This window comes from Salvelinus fontinalis, chromosome 34 (assembly GCF_029448725.1).
Source record: "Salvelinus fontinalis isolate EN_2023a chromosome 34, ASM2944872v1, whole genome shotgun sequence".
Classification (NCBI taxonomy): Eukaryota; Metazoa; Chordata; class Actinopteri; order Salmoniformes; family Salmonidae; genus Salvelinus; species Salvelinus fontinalis.
This window is the reverse complement of record NC_074698.1, coordinates 6,871,064-6,895,653: the sequence shown is the minus strand read 5'-3', so window position 1 is coordinate 6,895,653 and position 24,590 is coordinate 6,871,064. Positions and strand designations below refer to the sequence as shown.

Sequence of the window (24,590 nt, the reverse complement as noted above, 5' to 3'; positions counted from 1 at the left end):
AACTTAACTCTTACCCTAACCATTATTCTAACCCTAACTGTAACCATAACCTTAGCAAGCAGTTGTTAATCAACAGATAGTTTGTCGATAGTATGACCATCTGTAGAGCACCTACAGATGGACTCTCCGGACTATCTAAATAAAGTGTGACCAAATCAATTCTCAAGAGGAAAGCAGAAATGTTTCAGCTGGGGGGGTGAAATGTAAATTACCCATCACTCTCCCCAGGAAGATGTTCTTGGGTGAGTCAAATCTTCCGTCCTCCACTAGGGTGATCTTCTCCACTATCGGCTCCATGTAGTCCACCTGGGAGTTACACACATCACCACAAACACATTGATGTTCACACACAACCATAAACATGAACAAATAAGTCAAAGACTGAAAATACACAAATGCACACAAGTTACAAACCAAGCAATGTGGTACCAGACAATCCTGATTTGTGATTGACTTTTAAACTGTGGTGAAGGAGGCAGGTAGTGTTAACAGGTGTAGACATTGGGGTGGAGCATCAGCGCACCTGTGTCCTGATGGTCCTGTTGTGTCTGGTTATGTTGACGTAGTGGGGGTATCCATCTGCCAGGTTCCTGAAGGACAACTGGTACTTGTGGGTAATCAAACCCAACCTATACCTCATGTCTAAGGTTCCTGTGGAGGGATGGTGCAACAATTCACTCCACAGTTCATAACGTAATGCATTAAAACATTATATTTCCATGAACTATTGTGAGGAGTTTGGCTTGTGGCTGCTTTGCGTGAGGTATCGTTGTCTCTACCTTCTTGCCCTTTGTGCTGTTGTCTGTGCCCAATAATGTTTGTACCATGTTTTGTTCTGCTACCATGTTGTGCTGCTGCCATGTTGCGTTGCTACCATGTTGTTGTCATGTTGTGTTGCTACCATGCTGTGTTGTCATGTGTTGCTGCCTTGCTATGTTGTTGTATTATAGGTATCTCTTTATGTAGTGTTGTGGTGTCTCTTGTCATGATGTGTGTTTTGTCCCCCCCAATTAAAAATAAATAAATCCCATCCCCTGTCCCCGCAGGAGGACTTTTGCCTCTTGGTAGGCCGTCATTGTAAATAAGAATTTGTTCTTAACTGACTTGCTTAGTTAAAGAAAAAATTTATTAAAAAGATTGTAAAGTACAGTGATATATTTTTGTCCAAGGCCTATCTTTGTTTTGTGTTTCCACTCAAATAAATGGGATGACTAAAGAACATAGCACAGGAGGTTGGTGGCACCTTAATCGGGGAGGACAGGCTCGTGGTAACGGCTGGAGCGGAATCAGTGGAATGTCATTCCATTTGCAACCTTCCAGCCATTATTATGAGCCGTCCTCCCCTCAGCAGCCTCCCGTGGAACATACACTAATCCAACTTCAATCAGGGACAGTAAAATCTTCATTTAAAAGCCAGTTCAAACGAACACTCTCTGCCTTGAATCTTAACCACGATAACCCATAATGATAAAGCGCTCCTCCCTGCCGAGCGGTCCTACCATCTTTCTTCAGGATGACAGCCATGTAGTCCTGGACGAAAGAGCTGATGTAGAGCAGTACAGCCGGCGTCTGGAAGGTACTGAAGCTGAACTCGATCTCATCACTGGTGTCGTTGTAGCCCAGGCTGAAGTTGTGGTAGTGGGGGTCCAGCCAGTTAGCCCACCACTCCTCATTGGTCGTAGGCTTCTTTCTGATGTTGTAGCGTAACCACGAGCCTATCTCAAAGTAGGCCCCAATGTCTAAGGGGTTACAAACAGGATCAAGTTGAGCTTAAATGCCCATTTCGATTATGAAACTTTGTGGTTATCGCCAACACTGTCAAAAATAAATCAAGGTTTTTGTTACTGTAACCCAGTGTGCTTAAGGCAGTCTTAGTGATTCTGGGGCTCCATGAATAACCGATGTAACCTGTGTAGAGCTCACCTTTGTGGCAGTAGAATCCGTCGAAGGCAGTGTTGCCGCAGTCACAGGTGTAGGCTGCGTAGCCCTCGATACACTGGGCGGCGTTTCGACACGGTATGGTCGCGTTCAGACACTGGCCCGTGCAGTTCCGCCGTATACCCTGTTCTTCATTCGCTTTGCCTTCCAAGTTAAGGGTTACACCGTTCATTCGTAACCCTCGGAGACAGCCCAGGAATGGCCACAGCGTGCGATTGGCTGCGCCTGGATATATTGGGAGACAGTTAATCATCAGTTAATCATTACATTGCAAAGTTTAGCATTTTGGATTAAGAAGAATACATAAGTGTTCGTTATAAGAACAAAAAAACATCTGTTTCCCGTGCTGTAGTGCTGTTTAAACTCATAGGAGTGGACTACATTAACGGGAGAAGTCCAAAATCCTTGTCAACTACCACCCCGCCCTCCCCAGCCCCAGCAGCCAGGTGACGTACCCACGAGGAGAGGGTGGGTGAACTCCATGGTGACAAAGGTCTGGCCAGGGAAGCGTCTCACAGCCCATGGCTGGTAGTCCACTTTGATCCTGGCCAACTTCACGTTGAGCTCTGCCTGGACAAAGTGCCACTCGTTGTCGTTTAGAGGCACCGGCGAGCGTAGCGTCACGTTGAGGATGCCGTCTCCCACCATGAATATGAAGACCAGGTTCTGGGTGGCTGGGAGAAGGATGAAGAAGAGACAAAACAGAATGAGGGATGAAACATATTATAGAAATAAATACAGGAAAATATTGATAATATCATTTGTAAACATTTTCATTCATGAAGTTTCATTGCACGGAAATTGTAATTCGGGAATAACGTTTCCTGCCTTTGTCCTATGTGGCTCAGTCGGTAGAGCATGGTACTTACCATGCCAAAGGTTGTGGGTTTGATTCCCGCTGGGGCCAACCATATGTAAATTGTATACACGCATGACTGTAAGTCGCTTTGGAGAAAAGCGTCTTTTAAATAGTGTATATTATATGAGTAATTTCCTATGATTCACACTAGGTAATCTGTGGTAATTTACTGTTGAGCTCAATGCGTATGAAGTTACGGAGCCAGTCGTCTGAGTTCTCCAGGAAGACTCCGTGGGGGCGGTAGGTTTTAAAGTGGAAGGAGATGTCGACGGTGCTGCCTGGCCTGAAGGTGGGGAACTCGATGTAGGTTGGCTTGGTGAACGATATGGTATTCCAGATGCTCCCTGTGAAGACAAAGAGGCCATGAGATCCAAACCAGACCCACGATAAACAATCATTTGACAAATTATATACCGCAGAATGGTTTTACTACAACTCACTGTCGCCGTGGCAACGTAGGGGCCCGAGGCTGATGTGGGCCTTCGACCCGGTCCTGTTGGTGTCCCCCACCACCACCTTCCTCACTGGGAGGTGGTCTTTCCACATCAGATAGCCCTTGTCTGAGTACCTGCACAACAGGTTCCATTTGTACAGTAATGTATATCAATCTATGAAAACACTTTTCTAAATGTTATAGAAAAGAGTCTTTCAAATCCTGTCTCTCTCACCATTGGCGGTAGTCAGCGTCACAGTTACAGTGAAACCTGGCGTCAGTGCAGGTCTGGTTGATAGCACAGCCACACTTCCCACTCTCAGGGAAAGCCCCGCCCCAGTACTCGTGACTCTCGTTATTTCGACCAATCCAGAAACTATACGGTCTCCCATCTGAATGACATGACAATAGAGCAAAGGAATGTGATTATTATGATTTAATCATTGAAATGTTCTATGATATATATACAAACAGGTACAGATTCAGGTGCTTTCAATAGCTACCATTTCCCATAGGCCCTAACCACTCCTACTCACTGGGCGTGTTGAGGATGCGTGACTTGTAGCAGGAGTAGTCGATCCACTGTTCACAGTACATGGAGGTGTTGGCCAGTGCTGAGACATCGTCCCAGGAGGCATTCCAGTAGTTGACGTCTCCTATGTAAGGACGGTCCACCGTGCTACCGGTCACCTTGATGCCGTCGATACGGTCATGCATCACTATCGTCCATGCCTTGTCGGCTTTGTCAACAGACAAGGAAGGGGTTGACATTAAAGGGTAAAAATGTATGATTGCGTAAGTGAGAAAGAGAGAGAAAACTAGCGAGAGACAACGTGAGAGAGAGCACATCTACTACTGAGGAATCTGTTTTTGTGCCATGCTCTGTCCAGAGATCTGATATTATCAAAGACAGCTCTAACGCAGTAGACCCTGACTAATCTACGGGATTTATATGGAACCTACAGTAATAGGTTTCGGTTAATTGGATAGGATTGGATGGAGAATACTCTGTCCCCACAACCAATTACTGATCTGGCCCCAAACTGGTTCTCCATTGTCCTTGGTGGAGTTCATTATTACATGATCAACATCCAACAGATGGCCCTGCCGTCTCCTCTGCTGCTGCTGTAGCCTTCTCATTCCTCATGGAACATACAGTCAACATTCACCTCAACCTGAACACAGTTTCATATCAGGGTCTCTGCCTCAACATGTTCAATAACAGTCCATTTCGGAAAGGTACTGTAAGCACTGACTACCGCTATGTTCGATATCCACCATGGAGTCATGTTGGTCAGATGGTAAAATATAACTAGTATGCTAGTACATTTTATGAATGTAGAAAGTACATTTGAAAAGCCAGTCACTCACATTTCATCGTGCAGTACACCTCGAATGGTTTCAAGGGTCCGCTCAGGTCCGGGTCTATGGTATAATTCCCTGACCAGGATTTGCCAGTAAGTCTGTAGGCCTCACACGACTCTTTGTAGACCGCTGTTGGGGAAGAGAGAAGTCGTATTTTAACTTACACCAGCAAGGTTTTAATGATGACATGGGTCTGTCTCACACTACCGGAGTATATAGGCCTCAACAAACTGGTTGTTACACTGGTGAGGCTACGACAACACGCTGTCATTAGTACTCGTAAACAACATTACGCTCTCGCAGGAAATACTCACACATATGGCACACCTCCCCTTTGTAGCCTGTGTTCTCACACAGACATATGAAGTCATCCCAGGACTGGATGCATCTGCCCTCGTGTTCACAGGGGTTTGGAGTACATCTAGAGGACATACCATGCAGAAGTGTGGGTAAAAGTGAAAAGTGAAATGGGGCATGTACAGTGCATTCGGAAAGTATTCGGACCCCTTGACTTTGGCCACATTTTGTTATGTTACAGCCTTATTCTAAAATGGATTAAATGATTGTTTTCCCTCAACTATCTACACACAATACCCCCTAATGACAAAACAGTCGGGCAGTATTATTGGTTGTTTGACTGCGAGCATTTGATGAAAAGCACACAGCATCTTAATTTGAGATATTTGAAACATTCTGTGAAAACCAGCGCATTTATGAGCGCATTCGATGCAGATTAGGGGAGACGGGGGCTAATAGCGGGGATATACAGTAGGATACTGAATATAGGCTATTCACGTTGTAGCTAGAGCGGTTATTGCGCTGTTTCCTCCCGCATGTTGTTGGAAGACCAAAGCCAAATTAATATGAAGATTGGGGCACACAAGTGATGCTTGATGATAATCATAGATGGATTTAACGTGAGCATTTTTGTCCAATAAATAAACGGCTTACATGGACACGTGGTTTTGGTTAGGAATTTTTGTTTGTTTGATATTTGGCAATGTGAAACCAACCCGAAACAAACGAAAAAAAATACAATGTCACAAATAATAGAACTCTGAATCGAACTATAGCTCAAAAACTGTGTGTGAAAATACTGTGAAACACCAGGAAACCAGGAAGACTCTGAACCACCCAGGTTGACTGCTCAACAGACATAGTCATGCTGATTCCCTCGTGAAACAGAGCAGGCGCCGGGAAAGTATCATAAATCATAAAGCAGATGAATACGTAACATACTGATGCAAGCATGCGATAAGAATACATACTAGTACACAAAATGGCGCTCCTCCTGAATCTTTTTCATAAAAAAAGGAGGGGAGAAGTGGAAGATGAGACAGGGTTGATTGTAGAAAACTGTGGACTGAAGTTTACGTGGCATTACACTGACATTTTTCTAAAATGTTGATCTCGCAAACGTTTTGCAGTGAGAGAGGTTACATGTGGCGTGGCCGTCAAAAAAACGTTATATCATATACCTAGGATACCATATCAAGGAACCTACTCTGGTGTAAAAAATCCTCCCTGTCCAGGCAGGTGTATTCAACTGAGCATAGCCCCTGTCATCTCCTGGAGGTGTCTGAGTGTTATAAGTCTGCCATAGGGGCTGAGATGAGAGGCCAACTCAGAATGATTCATCCCTATTGCAATGAGCCTTGACTCTGTCTGTCACATTGGTCCATCAGGAATCAGGATGGAACATTCCAACGCTATCTCTGCACTCCACTGATATTACAAGGCTGAGTATAGCGTTTAGAATGCATCCAATCAGTTTACCCATGGATTCATCATGGATACTGTATGTAACCTTTGCCCTTGTGCTACTACTGTCTAGCCCAGAACTGGGCAAAGGGCAGCCCGGGGGCCGTATGCAGCCCACGACCTGATTCAATACGGCCCGCGGAAACATGCTCAGATAACGTAAAGAATTTGCGATAGTAAAGTTTTGAAAAACGTATTTGTTATTCAAATTAAAAGCCTAATGAATACTCACCTTTGTGTAATGATTTAACTCCCGCCGCTTGTGGGACATTTATTTTGAAGGCACGTATAAATAACAACTGCACGAGGACAGACTGACTGACAGGCTGACACACACGTCACAGTTACAAATAGTAGCTAGCTAGAAATTGCGCCAAAAAAAATGAGTTTTTCAAAGATTTCAAAGAAAAGGAAAGTAGACAATGAATGTAGGGGGTTCCAGCAAGAGTTGACATCGAAATATTTCTTTATTGAGGTATCAGGGAAAGCTGTGTGCTTAGTCTGCAAAGAAAGCATCGTTGTCTTGAAAGACTACAACTTGTCCCGACACTTCCAGACGAAGCATGCAGAGAAATATAGGAATGTCTTCTGAGCAGAGGGCAAGTGCTTCGAAAGAGTTGCTTTCTCAGTTGCAAAAGAAGCAGGGACTTTTCACAAAACTGCATTCAGCAAACGACGGAATTGCGAGAGATAGCTATATACTGTCCCACAAAATTGCTAAACATAGACACTGCAGCAATACTTTGCCCCAACAAGAAAGAGCTGTTTGAAAATGTTTCCCTGTCAAGACGAACAGTGTCACGGTGTGTTGAGGACATCACAGAGAATATGAAAAACAGTTGAAAGACAAGGTAAAGGATTTCACCTATATCTCATTGGCCCTGGATGAGAACAGTGGTGCATGTGACACGGTGCAGTTGCTGATATTCTTACAAGGCATAAACCCAGACTTTGAAATTACAAAGCAGCTTGCTTCAGTGCAGTCAACGAAGAGCACAACCACAGGGAAAGATTTATTGGAGGTTAATTAATAAGTGTGTGGCAAAGCTGGGACTGAGTTTTGAAAAGTTATCCAGTGTGACCACTGATGGGTGCCCAAACTTGACAGGAAAAAAACATTGGCCTTTTGAAAAGGATACAAAATCAAGTAGCTGAGCTGAACCCAGATCAGAAAATGATTGCATTATTCATCGGGAGGTGCTCTGTAAATGTGTTCTGTAAATAAGCCATGTTGTGGATACAGTCACTAAAGTGGTAAACTTCATAAGAACAAAATCTTTAAACCACAGGCAGTTTGTCGCTGTAACGCTCGTTGTAATCCTCCTCGTCTGAGGAGGAGCAAGGATCGGACCAAAGCGCAGCGTGGTTTGAATACATACTTTAATTATTTAAACGAAGACGAAAAACACTTGACAAAATACAAAACAATAAACGAACAAAAACAGTACCGTGTGACAAACAAACACAGACACGGCAACAATCACCCACAAACAAACAGTGAAAACAGTCAACCTTAATATGGTTCCCAATCAGAGACAATGACAAACACCTGCCTCTGATTGAGAACCATATTAGGCCAAACAATAAACCCAACATAGAAACACATAACATAGAATGCCCACCCAGCTCACGTCCTGACTAACTAAACAAGACTGAACAAAGGAAATAAGGTCAGGAACATGACAGTCGCACTGTTGGAAGAGACAGAGTCGGGTCATGCAGATCTCCCCTACCACACAAACGTGAGATCGCTGAGTTTGGGGAAGGTGTTTAAAAGGGTGTGGAACCTGAAGTCAGAGATTGCTGAGTTTTTGCAAATGAAAGGATAATACGTGGATTTCCCTCAACTGCAAGATAAAGAATGATTGGCTGATTTTGCCTTCACCATGGACATCATGGCCCTCAGGAATGAACTGAATTCCAAACTACAAGGGAAGGGCCTTTTTGCACATCAGATGTACAGCCTATAAGGACACAAGGCGAGACCCAGATGCAGATGGTTTGAGTATGATATTTATTACATCCAAAAGTGGTAGGCAAGAGAATGGTCGTGGACAGGCAAAAGATCAAAACCAGTTCAGAGTCCAGGAGGTACAGTGTGGCAGGCAGGCTCAAGGTCAGGGCAGGCAGGTACAGAGTCCAGAAAACAGGCAAGGGTCAAAACCGGGAGGACTCTTAAAAGAGAATAGAAAAAGGAATGCACACGGGAAAAACACACTGGTTGACTTGACCATACAAGATGAGCTGGCACCGAGAGACAGGAAACACAGGGATATATACACCAGGGATAACAAGCGACACCTGGAGGGGGTGGAGACAATAACAAGGACAGGTGAAACTGATCAGGGTGTGACACAGCCTTGTCAAAGCCTTCAAGGGAAAATTACTCCTCCTGACCCACCAAGTAGAAGCCAACAATCTCACCCACCTTCCGACACTATTAGTCTGTTCCCTATCAGATGACCAGTGGGAAAAGTATACATCACTGCTACATGCTTTAAACTGTGAGTTTTCTCGTCGTTTTGAGGATTTCAAAGTGTTGGAAAATGACGTTGTTGGTTTCCTCTCCTTTCACCTTCAATGTGGATGACGCTCCTACTGACAATGTCACTGACAAGGTTCTATGCATCTCTTGATGAACAAAACTTTCCAAAGTTTAAGAGTCATGTTCAGAAGATGTTTGTACTGTTTGGGTCAACCTATGTATGTGAACAGACATTTTCAGTGATGAAATATAACAAGTCAAGGCACAGATTATCTCTTACTGACTCTCACCTCTCAGCAGTCATGCACATAGCGACGTCAGAAACTATACCCGATTTCACTGCTCTAGTCGATGCCCATCAGAGACTTCACTCCTCACACTGATTGAGTAGTTTAAATGTAATGTTGAGCGCTCTCTCTGTCTTGTGTTTTTGTGCATAACCGTTAACAAGAGTTCTGTCCGTGGTACTGAATGCACAGTGTACTTTTCCCTCCGTGTAGTTCATTGCCTGTTTTAATAAAGAAAATACCTACCAAAAGGAGAACATGGATGTGATTTATTTCTGTGCATGTTAAAAAAGTAAAATAAGTAGCATATTTGGATGTGATTTAGAGTAGATTTATCTGTCAATAAAGTCATACACATGAAGTATGATTCTGGCCCGCGATGGCAAAAATATATTCTGTTGCCCTCCATGGAAAAGAATTGCCCAGGCCTGGTCTAGCCTGTTGCAAACAAACCATAGTATCTTAGTCTGTGCCCCTGCCCCTCTGCCAACCTCCTCCTCCTCATATATGTCTCTGATGCCCCCCTCCCTCTGCTCTGTCACTGATGCCTCCTACCTGTCAGTGATACCACAGGTGCCCAGCAACAGTTCAGCGTAGCGTCCCCAGCGTCGCTGCAGGATGATGTCGATGTCCACCGGCTCGTTGTCGATAAAGATCTGCTGCATGCAGCCGTGGAAGTGGTTCAGCTTGGTCTCACACTTCCTGATCGTGTTGTTCGTCTTCGGACACCCTGAGGATCAAAGCACAGAGGGAGGTGTGAAGATATGTTCCTATTGGGTTGTCATTTTGATAGTGAGAACATCAAAACGGTGGCTAGCGGTTAAAAGCGTTGGGCCAGTAACGGAATGGTCACTGGTTCAAATCCCCAAGCTGACTAGGTGATAAATCTGCTGATGTGACCTTGAGCAAGGCACTTAACCCTAATTGCTCCTGTAAGTCGCTCTGGAGAAGAGCGTCTGCTAAATGACAAACAAATCAAATATTAAACAAATTATGTAGATAAACAGTGTTCTGGTATATAAGAGCAAAAGTAGTGCACTATAGGAATTGGGAACTGAGTGCCATTTGGCATGTACCCCAGGTCTGGTCAACAGCTCACTTCCAGTGGTTGCTATGGTAATGCATGTTGATGTTGGGAACAGTAAAGTGAAGAGCCAGAACAGGTGTGGTGAACAGCTCACTTCCAGTGGTTGCTATGGTAATGCATGTTGATGTTGGGAACAGTAAAGTGAAGAGCCAGAACAGGTGTGGTGAACAGCTCACTTCCAGTGGTTGCTATGGTAATGCATGTTGATGTTGGGAACAGTAAAGTGAAGAGCCAGAACAGGTGTGGTGAACAGCTCACCTCCAGTGGTTGCTATGGTAATGTATGGTGATGTTGGGAACAGTAAAGTGAAGAGCCAGAACAGGTGTGGTGAACAGCTCACCTCCAGTGGTTGCTATGGTAATGTATGTTGATGTTGGGAACAGTAAATTGAAGAGCCAGAACAGGTGTGATGAACAGCTCACCTCCAGTGGTTGCTAAGGTAATGTATGTTGATGTTGGGAACAGTAAAGTGAAGTGCCAGAACAGGTGTGGTGAACAGCTCACCTCCAAAGAAGTAGCGATCCCCTGTGCGGACAGTGAAGGGGTTGGTGATTTTCAGCGGAGAGCCCTCCTCCTCATCTATGGTGATGGACAGTAGGTTGTCCCTGGCTGCTACGTCTACCGTGTGCCAGAAACCATCATTCAAACGGTAACCTGAAGAGGAGAACAAACGGAAACAATATTAGAACATCTTTAGATGTAATGAATGAGCAATCGGTATGAATGCAACATAATACAGTATTCATTTGCCAAAGCTGCCTCTTCTACCCTCTCAACAAATGTTCTGCACATTACTTATAATTTGTAGAAGGGTAAGAATTTATTAACGAGGCAGGGTGAGTTCAGTTCCACATTTTGGCTCACCTGCTGCGAACTGTAGTTTCTTCTTGCCTGGCTGAAAGAGTGTGACATTGACCTGTCCTTCACTTAGGCCCAGCTCCAAGGCTCCCAGGTCGTCAGCGAAGCGTGTAAACATCAGCAGGCCTGTGTAGTCCCAGGAACGGAACTTAAACTTGACAAACATCCGAGGCTTCCTGAAGAACCCAGGCACCTGCAGGTAGTTGTTGGGCCCGGCGAAGGTCATGGGTTTCCACAGGATGTCACGGCACGCGTAGTGCATCTTCTTCTGAGAGAAAAGAACACGAGGTACGAGGAAGGAATAATTGCATTTACAACTAACTACGGAAGAAAGATTAGCAACATCACTGTAGGTCACAGGTAAATCGTGTGTGTGTGTAGGTAAACAAGTACGTGATGCAGAGGTGAAGTCTGATGAGAAGCTACACCTGCCGAGGGATGCGTATCTCAGGCTCCTGGTCCTGGGCCATGTTGATGACGTTGATCCCGTTGATGAAGACGTTCTCCAGGCAGCCACGGAAGTTAGGAACCTCTGGGAGGTGGGGCACATTGGGCTCAATCACTCCGCCCACAAACATCTAGGAGAGTACCAGCAGAGGAATAACTTAGATACATGTACCCTTATGATCAATGGAATATTATACTCAAAGGCACACATTTATTTGTAGGTTTAGATCATGTGTATATCAACAAAGTACACCCTGAATGACTAGCAGGCGCCAGGTAAATAGGAGGCTGACCCCTGTCTACGACCATTGACCCCTTCAATGACCGCTTCATTCCTGTCACAAGCCTGACTCCAAACTCTCCAGACCCACTACCTTCTAATGTTCAACAACAAAAAACATGTCCAGACATGTCTAGTTCTACGACCAACCTGAGTGTCCAGGTCTATATAGGTGAAATCTCCATTGCTAATGGCCGTCTCAGTGTGGGCGTCCACTGTGAAGTTGACCTGTCGACCGTAGCGCTTGATGGTGACGTAATGCCAGTGCTGGTCATCTAGTATGTTGCCAACGGTCATTGTGGTCCGACCGTCCACCTGGTTGACCATACTGCTTCCTTTGATAGGAGAACGGAAATGAATGACGTAAGAATTTGATAGGATGATGGGAGTACTCCTGGGTAAAACTCACTCAACAATCAAGTTCGCTATAGTTCGCTACAGTTCGCTATAGTTCAAGCTATAGCTATACTGTATGCCGTTTAGCAGATGCTTTCATCCAAAGCGACTTACCGTTACGCGTGTACACATTTTCCTATAAATGTTTCCTTTAGAGAAGGTGGAGCTGAAGTAATGGCTATACCAACCTGAGTTCTCCTCACAGATACAGAAGCCTAATGTCTGCTTCAGCAGTAATGGAGGATTGACAGGGATATTCACGCCCTGTTTTTCATCCAGTAAAGAGAATTGAATCTAATCTAGGAAACTGAACCCCTAAGTCAGGGGTGTCAAACTCATTCCACGGAGGGCCTAGTGTCTGCAGGTTTTTGGTTTTTCCTTTCAATAAAGCCCTAGACAACCAGGTGTGGGGAGTTCCTAACTAATTAGTGATGTTAATTCATCAATCAAGTACAAGGGAGGAGCGAAAACCCGCAGACACTCGGCCCCCCGTGGAATGAGTTTGACACCTGTGCCCTAAGTCATATCCCAGCCTATCAGATTGTATAATCACCCCACACATGAATATTTATGTTCCATTAAGCATTTCATTGTATCCTGTATCTTGTGTTTATGACAATAAACAGATTACATTTCCTTTGACTTCCATTTATTCGATTTGATCCTTCACAGACCAACTGGTCAGAGTGCTTCTTATCTGTCCTCCATCCATGGCATACAGCACTCTGACCAGTTTAGAGTCTCTGCCCAGCCGTACCCCATGCATTCCAGCTGATCCTACCTAGGCCGATGGTGAGGACGAGGCGTCCTTTCCTCAGCTCCAGGGTCAAGATGTCTCCCTGGACTCCCTCACTGTGTAGCAGCAGCCCGTCCTGCTCCAGGGTCTTAAAGTTCACGGCAAAATGGTCCTGCAGGGTCCGGAACCTCTTCCCTGGGAACATGTAGGCCACCGAGTCGTCCCCGTTCATCTGCATCACGTAGGAGTCTGGCCGAGAGAGAAGGGGAAAGTGGTTAGATGTTAGAGGTTGAATGGCACATTTGTGATCCTATGAAGATTCAAATGGTTGAGAGGCTCAAAAGTGTTCCTGTGATATGGTGTAGATAGATGGTTGATAGATACTGTTTGACGTTGGTGTCATTGAGTTGTGAGGGTCGACTCAATTGACTGTTGAGGTTTGTTACTGACTGTCAACTGTGTTAGTTGCACGACTGTTGAGTGTGCTATCTTGAGATTTCGAAGAAGACTCCGACAGCAAATGATAGTTACACTGATTCTGAAAGATGTCCTCACCGTAAGCACAGCCAAACACCTCCAGCCTGACGCCAATCTTGCCTCCATTCTCTGTGTTCCACCCCAGGGGCAGGAGGCGGATGTGTTTGGCTGTGAAGGCATAGTGGAACACATTCCTCTTCACCTGGTGGTAGTTCCAGTTCCCAGGCATTGTCTGTGCACAGCAGAGGGGGAGAGAGAGAGAGAGAGAAATAGAGATAGAGAGAAGAAGAGTTATTCATTCACCAATAAACAGATTAGTGTTGTCAGACTCTCTCACTGAGGGATAATGTGGTAATGTTGTCTCTAACTGTTACTCTGGGGTGAACATTTCTAAAATGAACATGAAATCAAACAACCCACTGGGAACACACTCGTTGAATCAACGTTGTTTCCACGTTATTTCAATGAATTTCAATGACATTACGTTGAAACAACGCGGAATAGACATTGATTTGAAGTCTGTGCCCAGTGTGAACAGACTGCCAAGGATTACATTTGAATGACAGTTTTTTTGACCTGACGGACCCCAACCTAAATGGATAGTTCACTCAAATGTCATAATTTAATCATCTTCCTACCAGTCACTCATAGCCTGTAGAGAACTTTCAAGCTGAGAGCAAATAATAAATCATTTGAGTAAATTATCCCGTTAAACCCCCCCTCCCCCTCTCCCCTCCCTACCGAGTTCCCTCCTTTCATAACGTAAGGCGTCCAGGAGTCGGGGCGGTCACCATAGAGAAGGGTGTACTTGGTGACCCAGTCATAGGAATTGAAGGTGCCCTGGGTGGCGATGGCCTGGATGCGGTACTTCCTCTTCAGATCAATCTGCAGCCAGGGCTGTCTGTCCCGGGGGGACGGGGACCAGCCACTGCTTCCTGGAGGAGGAACGCAACACACACACACGTCATCAACCAGAACTCACACTCTGACTTCATTACACACAAAACACACACATAGATATAGGAAATATTCACACACACACACACACACACACACACACACACACACACACACACACACACACACACACACACACACACACACACACACACACACACACACACACACACACACACACTGTAGATAATAGGCAATATACACAACATAAATCATCCAATCACATACACAACACCAACTAGTCTACATAGAGACATAAAACAACAAATGAATCAATGAAGTAGAAAACTAACCATACAATTTGGCAAAGTTGGCCGAGTACAAAAAGTTATATCTGGAAGAGGCCAAGAAGGAGTTGGCATAGAGCGAAGATACCAGGGGATCAACACATTCATCTAGGACAAAATATGAGAGAGAAGAGGTGGTTAAACACAGAGATTACAGTAATACTCGGACTACACAATACATCATTCTCCAAAACCGTTCAAATCACATGATAACATCAGGGATTTCCGCTGAACAGAACCCAACACGTCTAGTGGTGCCTCTCCTCACACAGATAATGGACAGACGTTGGATTGCAACTAATTAGGCATTGCATAATCTGTCCTGTAGCTGGGCACAAGCTATGGTCATTCAAAAAAGTCTGATTTACATTCAGAGGCAGGAAAATAAAAGCACAGACTAATTTGGCCTCTCTGTGGTGTGCTGTAATAACCATTCCACAATATGACCTCCCATCTGCACAGTGCATGGTGCAGTCATCTGTAATGCTACAGTATAAAATGGCTCCTTAAGAACAGGTGGAGCTGTACTGATGAATCTAACCATCAATCCTCCCAGATAAAGATGCAGAGACCTAACTAATGTCTTTATTTCAGCAGTAATGGATGGTGGTTTGAGTCGGGCATGAAACCAGAAGCCAGTAAGTATTTTCTCCACTGTGCCTGTGAGATGAATGATCGTTATCAAGAAGAGAACCTCCACCCGTCCCCTTTTTATTGAGCTAAAGAAATAAATGGAATATGCAGAGGGCTTTCAGCTTTGCAAACACATTTGGAAATGAACGGTGCGAGTGTGTGTGTCTGTTTGTGTGTGTGTGTGTGTGTGTGTGTGTGTGTGTGTGTGTGTGTGTGTGTGTGTGTGTGTGTGTGTGTGTGTGTGTGTGTGTGTGTGTGTGTGTGTGTGTGTGTGTGTGTGTGTGTGTGTGTGTGTGTGTGTGTGTGTGTGTGTGTGTGTGTGTGTGTGTGTGTGTGTGTGTGTGTGTGTGTGTGTGTGTGATCTGTTTTGCATGAAATAGTATGCAGTTAATGATACTGACTGTCTCTCAGGGAGATAGCTGGTGTTATTCTATGGGTGCCTAGTGGACAGATAGCAGCAAAATAAATCAGAGGCGTTCCCTCATCGTCTCATCAACCGTATGTCTCATCCGCCGCCCCCCCCTACTCGATAAATAACCTCAGCAATTAGGAATCACTATAATTCTGCCTAATCTTGTCATTGGCACAGATAAACCCACTATGTCCTCGCCACGGTCACTAGAAAATACTGCCGTATCTTCTGCAATGTCATAACATGTCTGTTACTCCTCCGCCCAGCTCAGAGTCATGTCGATAGGTAGAAAGGGAATAGATAGAGGGATAGATGGACAAACAGGCTGAGAAGATGGAGAGAGAGAAAAAGACAAGGGGGGAAAGAAAGAGAGCCCCAAATCTCACAGTATAAAACCTGGGGAGGCTAAAACAATGCCCCCCACCCGTATGTCTTGGGAGTAATCCTCTCTGTGACACGGTTGTTGTTTAAAACTAGTTTCACCATTGTAGCTTCTATTAATACAGCCTTCTCTGAGATCAAACCGATGAGGGAGGGAGACAGGGAACGACAAAGAGAGGTCGGAAAAAAAAGGGAGACGTTCGCAGGATTAGTATTCAGGCTGCAGAGGGAGGGAGGGAGGGAGGGAGGGAGGGAGGGAGGGTGTAGACTCATCTTTAGGACACCTCTTGAAGAGGGAGAAATTAAATGGAGACAGGAGCGTCGGAGCGGAAGAGCTCAAACAGGAACAACTATCAGGGAATAACCTCAGCTGAAGAATTAAACCTTATCTCTGGACCCTCCATACTACCCCACAGTATGATTGAACTGGTCAGGCAGAGAGGTCCATGTCACAACAGTCAGTAGTACACTATGCCACTCACTCTGAGCCTAAACACCTTCCATTTCATTCCCCACCGTCAAAACAGCTCAATCTGTCACGGGACCGTGAACGCTGTCATCCAAGGACAAGTCCATTCAGGTGGTTAGAAATCAGCTGAGCCAGAGACATGTGCTGCCTTTGACCTTGAGTGTTATAGTATACTGTCTCTGTCTGGGTATCTGAGTCTGGACTGGGTGACCTTTCTGGCCATGTCCCCTGATCCTCTCCTGCAGACATTACAGAATGAGAACTCACTGTTAATGAAGTACGTCATGAAGTACAATTGCTGCCTATAGTTTGTTAGTCAAGTCAATGATTCTTCAGCTAACTCCAACAACAAAGCATATAACTAACCCTACACTCATAGAAGTTGAAGTTTACTTCCAGTTTAAGGAACATAGATTTGTGTTAATTTCCGTGGTGAGCAGTGGAGAGGGTTGTAATGGGTGGAGAAGAACGACAGGTATTAAAGGCATAGAGAAAGCAGAGAACCAATAGGACTGCTGGAGGTTAACCCAGGCCTTGCCACTCAACGCCCACCCCCTACTGAAAGGATGCTCTTCTCTCTTCCTCTACCCCCTCCATCCGACTCCAAACTTCCCTCCACCCTCTTCTCTCTCCTCACATCACCTATCCCCACATCTCACTCAGCACGCCTCTTCTCTCTCTCTCTCTCTCTCTCTCTCTCTCTCTCTCTCTCTCTCTCTCTCTCTCTCTCTCTCTCTCTCTCTCTCTCTCTCTCTCTCTCTCTCTCTCCTGAGCCAAAATCATGAGGGAGCGCCTTACCTAACACCTTCTCTCTCTCTTCCTCTCATTTGATCTCTTATCTCAAATGCCTCTCGAGTGGGTGTCGCTGTGTCGCAGTTACTAAAAGATGTACCCAGAGCTTATCCAGAACATTCCACCCTCCGCTCTCTCTTCCTTTTCTTCTCTCTCCCTCTTATTTTTTTCTCTCTCTCTCCATCTCTTTCTCTCTCACCCCCTCTCTCAATCATGCTACTTCTCTCTCTCCCTCTCTCTCTCTTTCTCTCCTCCCTCTCTCGCTCTCATAAATTGTATTTAAGGGCTTTATTGGCATGGGAAACATATGTTAAAATTGACAAAGCAAGTGAAGTAGATAATAACAAAAGTGAAATAAACCATACAAATTAACAGTAAACATTACACTCACAGAAGTTCCAAAAGAATAAAGACATTTCAAATGTCATAATATGTGCAAATAGTTCAAGTACAAAAGGGAAAATAAATCAACTTAAAAATGGGTTGTATTTACAATTTGTAGAATGACCGGACCAAGGTGCAGCATGGAAAGTGTTCATGATTCTTTTATTTCAAAAAACACTCAAACAAAATAACAAACGTGAAAACGAAAGCGCACAGTTCTGTCAGGCAGAAACACTAAACAGAAAACAAGATCCCACAAAACCCAAAAGGAAAATGACAACTTATATGTGATCCCCAATCAGAGACAACGATAGAAAGCTGCCTCTGATTGGGAACCACACTTGACCAAAAACAAAGAAATAGAAAACATAGACTTTCCCACCCGAGTCACACCCTGTCCTAACCAAACATAGAGAAAAATAAGGATCTCTAAGGTCAGGGCGTGACAGTAACCCCCCCAAAGGTGCGGACTCCGGCCGCAAACCTGAACCTATAGGGGAGTATCCGGGTGGGCATCTACTCTCGGTGGAGGCCCCGGAGCGGGACGCAGACCCCGCTCCGCTTGAGGCTCCCCCACTTCAGTGGCGCCTCTGGTGCAGAGATCGTCGCCGGGACCTCTGGACCGTAGATCGTCCTCGGGGACTCCAGGCTAGGAACCCCCCCTGTAAGCTCCGGACTGCAGACCCTCGCTGGAGGCTCTGGACTGGGAACCGTCGCTGCAGGCTCCGGACCGGGGACCGTCGCTGCAGGCTCCGGACCGGGGACCGTCGCTCCTGGCTCCGGGCCATGGACCGTCGCTGCAGGCTCCGGGCCATGGATCATCGCTGGAGGCTTCGTGCCCTGGATCGTCGCTGGAGGCTTTGTGCCATGGATCGTCACTGGAGGCCTCGTGCATGGAGCCGGAACAGGTCTCACCAGACTGAGGAGACGTACTGGAAGCCTGGTACGTGGAGCTGCCACAACGTGTCCTGGCTGGATACCCACTTTAGCTCGGTGAGTGTGGAGAGCTGGCACAGGACGCACTGGGCTAAGAAGGCGCACTGGAGGCATAGTGCGTAGATCCGGCGCAGGATACACTGGGCAGTGAAGGCGCTCTGGAGGTCTGGAGCGTAGAGCTGGCACAACGTGTCCTGGTTGAATACCCCCTGTAGCACGGCAAGTGCGGGGAGCTGGCACAGGCCGCACAGGGTTGTGCTGGCGAACTGGGGATACTGTGCGTAGAGCTGGCGCAGGATATCCTGGGCCGAAGAGACGCACCGGAGACCAGGAGCACTGAGCCGGCACAATCTTTCCTGGCTGATTGCCCACTCTAGCACGGCAAATGCGGGGAGCTAGCACAGAGCGCACCGGGCTGTGAAAGCGCACTGGAGACACAGTGCACATCACCGCATAACACGGTGCCTGACCGGTCACTCGCTCCCCACGGTAAGCACAGGGAGTTGGCTCAGGTCTAAACCCTGACTCCGCCAATCTCCCCGTGTGCCCCCCCCCAAAATAAATTGGGGGCTGCCTCTCGTGCATTCGTCGTTGAGCTAACTCTACGTATAGTCGCCGTTCCTCTCTCGCTGCCTCCATCTGCTCCCTTGGACGGCGATACTCCCCAGCCCGCGTCCAGGGTCCTTCTCCATCCAGGATTTCCTCCCATGTCCACTCATCCTGGCCACGCAGCGTGGTCCGTTTTTGTTGGGATCTTCTGTTACGGCTCTCGTTTGTAGAATGCCCGGACCAAGGTGCAGCATGGAAAGTGTTCATGATTCTTTTATTTCAAAAAATAACAAACGTGAAAAAAAAAGCGCACAGTTCTGTCAGGCAGAAACACTAAACAGAAAACAAGATCCCACAAAACCCAAAAGGAAAATGACAACTTATTAGTGATCCCCAATCAGAGACAACCATAGACAGCTGCCAAAAACAAAGAAATAGAAAACATACACTTTCCCACCCGAGTCACACCCTGACCTAACCATAGAGAAAAATAAGGATCTCTACGGTCAGGGCGTGACAACAATGGTGTTTGTTCTTCACTGGTTGCCCTTTTCTTGTGGCAACAGGTCACACATCTTGCTGCTGTGATGGGACACTGTGGTATTTCACCCAATAGATATAGGAGTTTATCAAAATTGCGTTTGTTTTTTCGAATTCTTTGAGGGTCTGTGTAATCTGAGTACGTGTCACTAATATAATCATACATTTGGCAGGAGGATAGGAAGTGCATCTCAGTATCCACTTCATTTTGTGGCCAATGTGCACAGCCTGTCTTTTCTTGAGAGCCAGGTCTGCCTACAGCGGCCTTTCTCAATAGCAAGGCTATGCTCACTGAGTCTGTACATCTCTCTCTCTCTCTCTCTCTCTCTCTCTCTCTCTCTCTCTCTCTCTCTTTCTCTCTCTCTCGTACTCTCTCTCTCTCTCTCTCTCTCGCACTCTCTCTCTCTCTCTCTCTCTCTCTACACCACCCCCAGGGGTTCTCTCAATCCATCAATCATTAAGGGAATGGCTTGGTTCAGTTGGCCATAAGTGTGAAGAGCTGCTGCCGGCATATCAGAGATGCTGACGCATCAGTCTAGTGTTACTGTGGGATGGAGAGGCTGCAAGGGGCTGGGGCTGTCTGGGCTGACACATCACAATTTCTGTGCATATTGAAACAGCCTCCTCCGGACACATCATGCAGTGGCCCATGATAAATGATGTACAGTGTGATGAATATCTCTGCTTTTTGGTTGGTATGTATGGTTAGGAGCCAATAATCCTAATGTTAAATGCCAGATTTTTTTTTGTAATGGGGTTGTGTGGCACACAGAGTGAAAGGCAGGTTGGTGCGTGTTAGAGTGCAGATTTTGAATTATTCATAGCCAAAGTCAGGCCTCACAGTGGGGAGAGTCTGCCTGGCGACACGGAGGAAAGAGGAAAAGTAAAAATTAAAAAAAATCTAAATATGAAAGACATCAAAGCCCCAAATCATCTCATATACAGGACCATCATCCCACAGCATTGTATATCTGTCTAAGAATAGAACCGAACAAAGTTTCCTCACTGGTGCACCTCTATCCTCCATATCAATTCCCCACACTCACACACACACACACACACACACACACACACACACACACACACACACACACACACACACACACACACACACACACACACACACACACACACACACACACACACACACACACACACACACACACACACACACACACACACACACACACACCTAGTCTCTGTGAGGACTGGAGATTCATGGGCAGCACACCAAGACGGAACAACACACATCAGTGCACACACATACAAACAGACACATACACATTTTCACAGTAATAAACACATACATGCACACACACCACAGGATTCTGCTGAGGGGAGGACGGCTCATAGTAATGTCAGGAACGGAGCACATGGAATGGAATCAAACACATGGAAATCATGTGGTATTTGATACCATTTCACTGATTCCGCTCCAGTCATTGCCATCAGCCCGTTCTCCCGAATTAAGGTGCCACCAATCTCCTGTGACACACACACACACACACACACACACACACACACACACACACACACACACACACACACACACACACACACACACACACACACACACACACACACACACACACACACACACACACACACACACACAGCAGTATGCAAGGGCAGTAGCATAGTAGGAGTGCTCCAGCAATGCTGTGTGTTAGCCCCACCCCAGATGACCATGTCCCAGGAATGGAGTCTCCGTTTTAATCTGGCTCAGTTCCACTGTGTACCTCACATCCCATCCACAGCAGATGTAGAGTATATGCCTGCCTGCCTGCCTGACTCGCAGCCTAAGTCGTGGGCACTGCCTCAAATGCCTGCCAGCACCCAGATACACAGGCCGCCAGGCCAAACTACAGGGGGTAAATCACCACAACACCAACACAGTAAACCAGTCAGCTTCCAAACACTGTAGTGTGATACTACACCCATAATAGCCAGTACTTACAACCAACTTCCCTGAATACTGAAGGCATACAGTAGAAACGCAATAGACCACAGAACAAAATGCCAAATACTCTACTGGTGTAAGCACATCTAGAAAAACTGTGTGGTTACCCCAACACACACACACAAATTCTATAACACCACCTAGTTACCCAAAATGGAATCCATGTGAGACCACAACAAAAAATACATGTTGCACCACATGACCATAACAAGTGTTCACAACGTCTTCATACAACCAAATGTACCCTACATGGACATACAGTACAACTCACCACAATATCACACCCAAATGCCACAGATATTTAATTCCCACCTTAATCCCTCTATCTGATAGTCCAGCAGCGCAGGGTAGCCTGCCTGTGTGATCCTCTTACAGTAGGCTAACACCACCACAGCACCAAGAGGGCACTGGGGCAAGTATTCACTAGTAATCCCTAATATAGCCTAGAGAGAGAAAGACAAACGACCTGCTCTGTTTACTGTACTATATGCAGTGATATGAAGTGAAGTAACAATGTTTTTCACAAGTTTAGACCTTTACATGGTACATCCAAATATCATGGTGTCAGGTAACCCACCAACCCCCCTCTCTCCCTTTCCCTCCCCCTCCACCCCATCTCTTTTTTTAACTGCTTGGTGAATCACGCTGCAGCCTTTAATTCATTCATGATCAATGCAGTTCAGATCTTCTGAGGTAATCGTTTCGACATTGATGTATGGAAAAAGACACCACCGCCAAGTTTTACCCCACATGCATCTCAAATCTATCTCTCTATGACCTTGCATGTTATACCCTGCTGTACAACCACGTCAAAAGCGACTATTAAAAAACGATATACGTCATTGATCACGGAATTCCTATTAGGAATTTTTGCCGCGTCATGCGTGTTCATACATGAAGGGGACGTTTTGCTCGCGGACAGGTGATGAGCACACACTCTGCGAAAGTACTGCAGTGGGGTGGTCCCGCACGCGGCAGGCAGGTTAGTACACGGCTCTAATCATTCCTTTTGCTTTTACAGATAATAAACCAAATTTTCAGAGCCATCATTAACACACAGTTTGGGATATTCTCTATGTCACAGTGTTAATTTGGCATGACCGTTACAGAGTGCTAGAGAGGTGGGCGGGAAATGAACCATGCAATGCAGAAACTTGCACGCTGGCGCGAGAAAGCACTGCAATGCAGAAAGCCCAGTACGAGACTGTAACCGCCGCGCGCCCTCAGCCCGCAGGAAACATGCCACTTGACTTTCCTCAGAATTCAAAACAAAAATATATAGAATATGCAACTGTGTAAAACATAACAGCCATCGTTAACCCTTATACAATGTTTTGATGATTATTGGTCATTTCAAATCAGATGTTCTGCCCTTCAAAGACTAGATGCACCTATTGCCCAGAGGTTTAAGCCACTTCTTTCTTGATTCACATTTTTTACAATGAATCCCCTTTTATGTCAATATTGTTATCGATATGCTGCATATACAGGCTTAGGCTATTTAATTCATCTGAAAGCAATAGGCTAACGAAGGACAAGACACTGACAGAAATGACCATTACTGTTTCACAAGACTTACGTGATGAGCATTCTTGAAAACCCCAAAATAAAAGGCTTATGCTCAATATTTTGCAAAACATCCTTTACAGAGGACACGCGTCTCCGCACATGCTATGTTAATTAGATCGTCGATTGTGTTCTCCTATCCACAGGGCACGGTAGCATCCTTTCACCCCCCTTTTCCCAACTTTAACTCGCGCAGCTCCAACTCCTCTTCCCGGGATCTCGGGTAGCCTCTGCCGGGGCGGGGACGCGCATCAGTTACTGGTGCTGATGCTGCGCTTCACCGAGAGCGCGCACTGCTAGGCTATATTTTATGTAAATTGTTTTTGATAAAGGTCACATATAGGGGACACAATTAAAAGTGATCATTGTGATCGCTTTGTGGATGTGAAATACTAGCAACGCGTGCTTTGACACTGTGACTTCAGTGGATCCTCCAGAATTCCGCATAGTTTTTGGTCCAGGGGAAGGAAGGTAGGAAGGAAAGGGTTGGAGAGAAAAAAAACTTTTTTTTGTCCAGCAAGCTACTTCTGTTTCCCAGTAGATAATTTTAACGCTATACGTTTGACTTTGTTGTCAATAGTTCCGCAAATACACCTAGTCAGAAGCTTAGTGACCCAGGATTTATGCGATTCGTTTTACCGTCGTAGAATACGGTTGTTCCTTTCCCGCATCGTTACACTCGTATACTGCTTTGGTTTGGCATCTCCCATATGATATCAGTGGGCTTGGCATGCGGTACTTCTCATGGCCTCGCACTGGTCATAGGCGCACTGAGCCTATCAGAGAGCATCATCAATTTGGTCAAATGCCTCTTACTCCCCTGAGACCAGAAGTCTGACGACAATTCTGACGTTTATAATGTCTGCCGTTGCTCCCTAATTATGTGGTCGAGAATAATACTGTGCTGTACAAGAGAGAGTAGCCTACAGTAGGCTACACCACAACCAGTTATGTGGAGGACTGACCTTGACCTACAATAGGGCCCTGAATAGGTACCAACAAAATTACAAGAGACTGATAATGTGTGGCCCGGGTTAGCGACTGCCAGTTTGTGGCTGATGCTGAGACAGGCAGAGGCAGAGAGGATAGGGTGGGGGCGGGTTGGTAAGATTGACTGGGGGATTTATCTATGACATGGGTGGCACACTGGCCATGAACTAAAAAGGCTTTGGGATTAAGAAGTGGGTTTATGGGACAGCGGGCAGCGGCAGTGTCAGTGCCGGGGTGGGGTGAGATTGGACGTCGAGGCCAGTGTGGGATTTGCATTTTCAATCAAATCAGATTGGCATTTTGTAATCTCTCTGCCTCCACCTCC

The 24,590-nt window shown here is 45.8% G+C and overlaps 1 protein-coding gene across 3 annotated transcripts in view; it reads right to left on the bottom strand.

The window, feature by feature from the left end:
• The window catches only part of LOC129832956 (contactin-associated protein 1-like), a 32,027-nt gene extending 8,039 nt beyond the window's left edge, over positions 1 to 23,988 (bottom strand). For 2 of the 3 annotated variants that reach the window (XM_055897114.1, XM_055897112.1), the window contains exons 1-21: positions 23,289 to 23,987; positions 14,660 to 14,761; positions 14,151 to 14,344; positions 13,488 to 13,641; positions 12,978 to 13,181; positions 11,951 to 12,135; positions 11,502 to 11,651; positions 11,080 to 11,341; positions 10,720 to 10,869; positions 9,684 to 9,858; positions 4,910 to 5,016; positions 4,602 to 4,724; positions 3,767 to 3,970; positions 3,466 to 3,622; positions 3,238 to 3,365; positions 2,968 to 3,141; positions 2,394 to 2,612; positions 1,924 to 2,163; positions 1,500 to 1,739; positions 524 to 651; positions 213 to 306 (exon numbers count right to left, since the gene is read on the bottom strand). In XM_055897114.1, the coding sequence (XP_055753089.1) occupies positions 213 to 306; positions 524 to 651; positions 1,500 to 1,739; positions 1,924 to 2,163; positions 2,394 to 2,612; positions 2,968 to 3,141; positions 3,238 to 3,365; positions 3,466 to 3,622; positions 3,767 to 3,970; positions 4,602 to 4,724; positions 4,910 to 5,016; positions 9,684 to 9,858; positions 10,720 to 10,869; positions 11,080 to 11,341; positions 11,502 to 11,651; positions 11,951 to 12,135; positions 12,978 to 13,181; positions 13,488 to 13,641; positions 14,151 to 14,344; positions 14,660 to 14,761; positions 23,289 to 23,349 (3,451 nt within the window). In that variant the 5' untranslated portion in view covers positions 23,350 to 23,987. Of the gene's footprint in view, positions 1 to 212; positions 307 to 523; positions 652 to 1,499; positions 1,740 to 1,923; positions 2,164 to 2,393; positions 2,613 to 2,967; positions 3,142 to 3,237; positions 3,366 to 3,465; positions 3,623 to 3,766; positions 3,971 to 4,601; positions 4,725 to 4,909; positions 5,017 to 9,683; positions 9,859 to 10,719; positions 10,870 to 11,079; positions 11,342 to 11,501; positions 11,652 to 11,950; positions 12,136 to 12,977; positions 13,182 to 13,487; positions 13,642 to 14,150; positions 14,345 to 14,659; positions 14,762 to 23,288 lie in introns of all 3 variants that reach the window. The other variant, XM_055897113.1, reaches the window with a different exon arrangement.
• Positions 23,989 to 24,590: the final 602 nt, after the last annotated feature.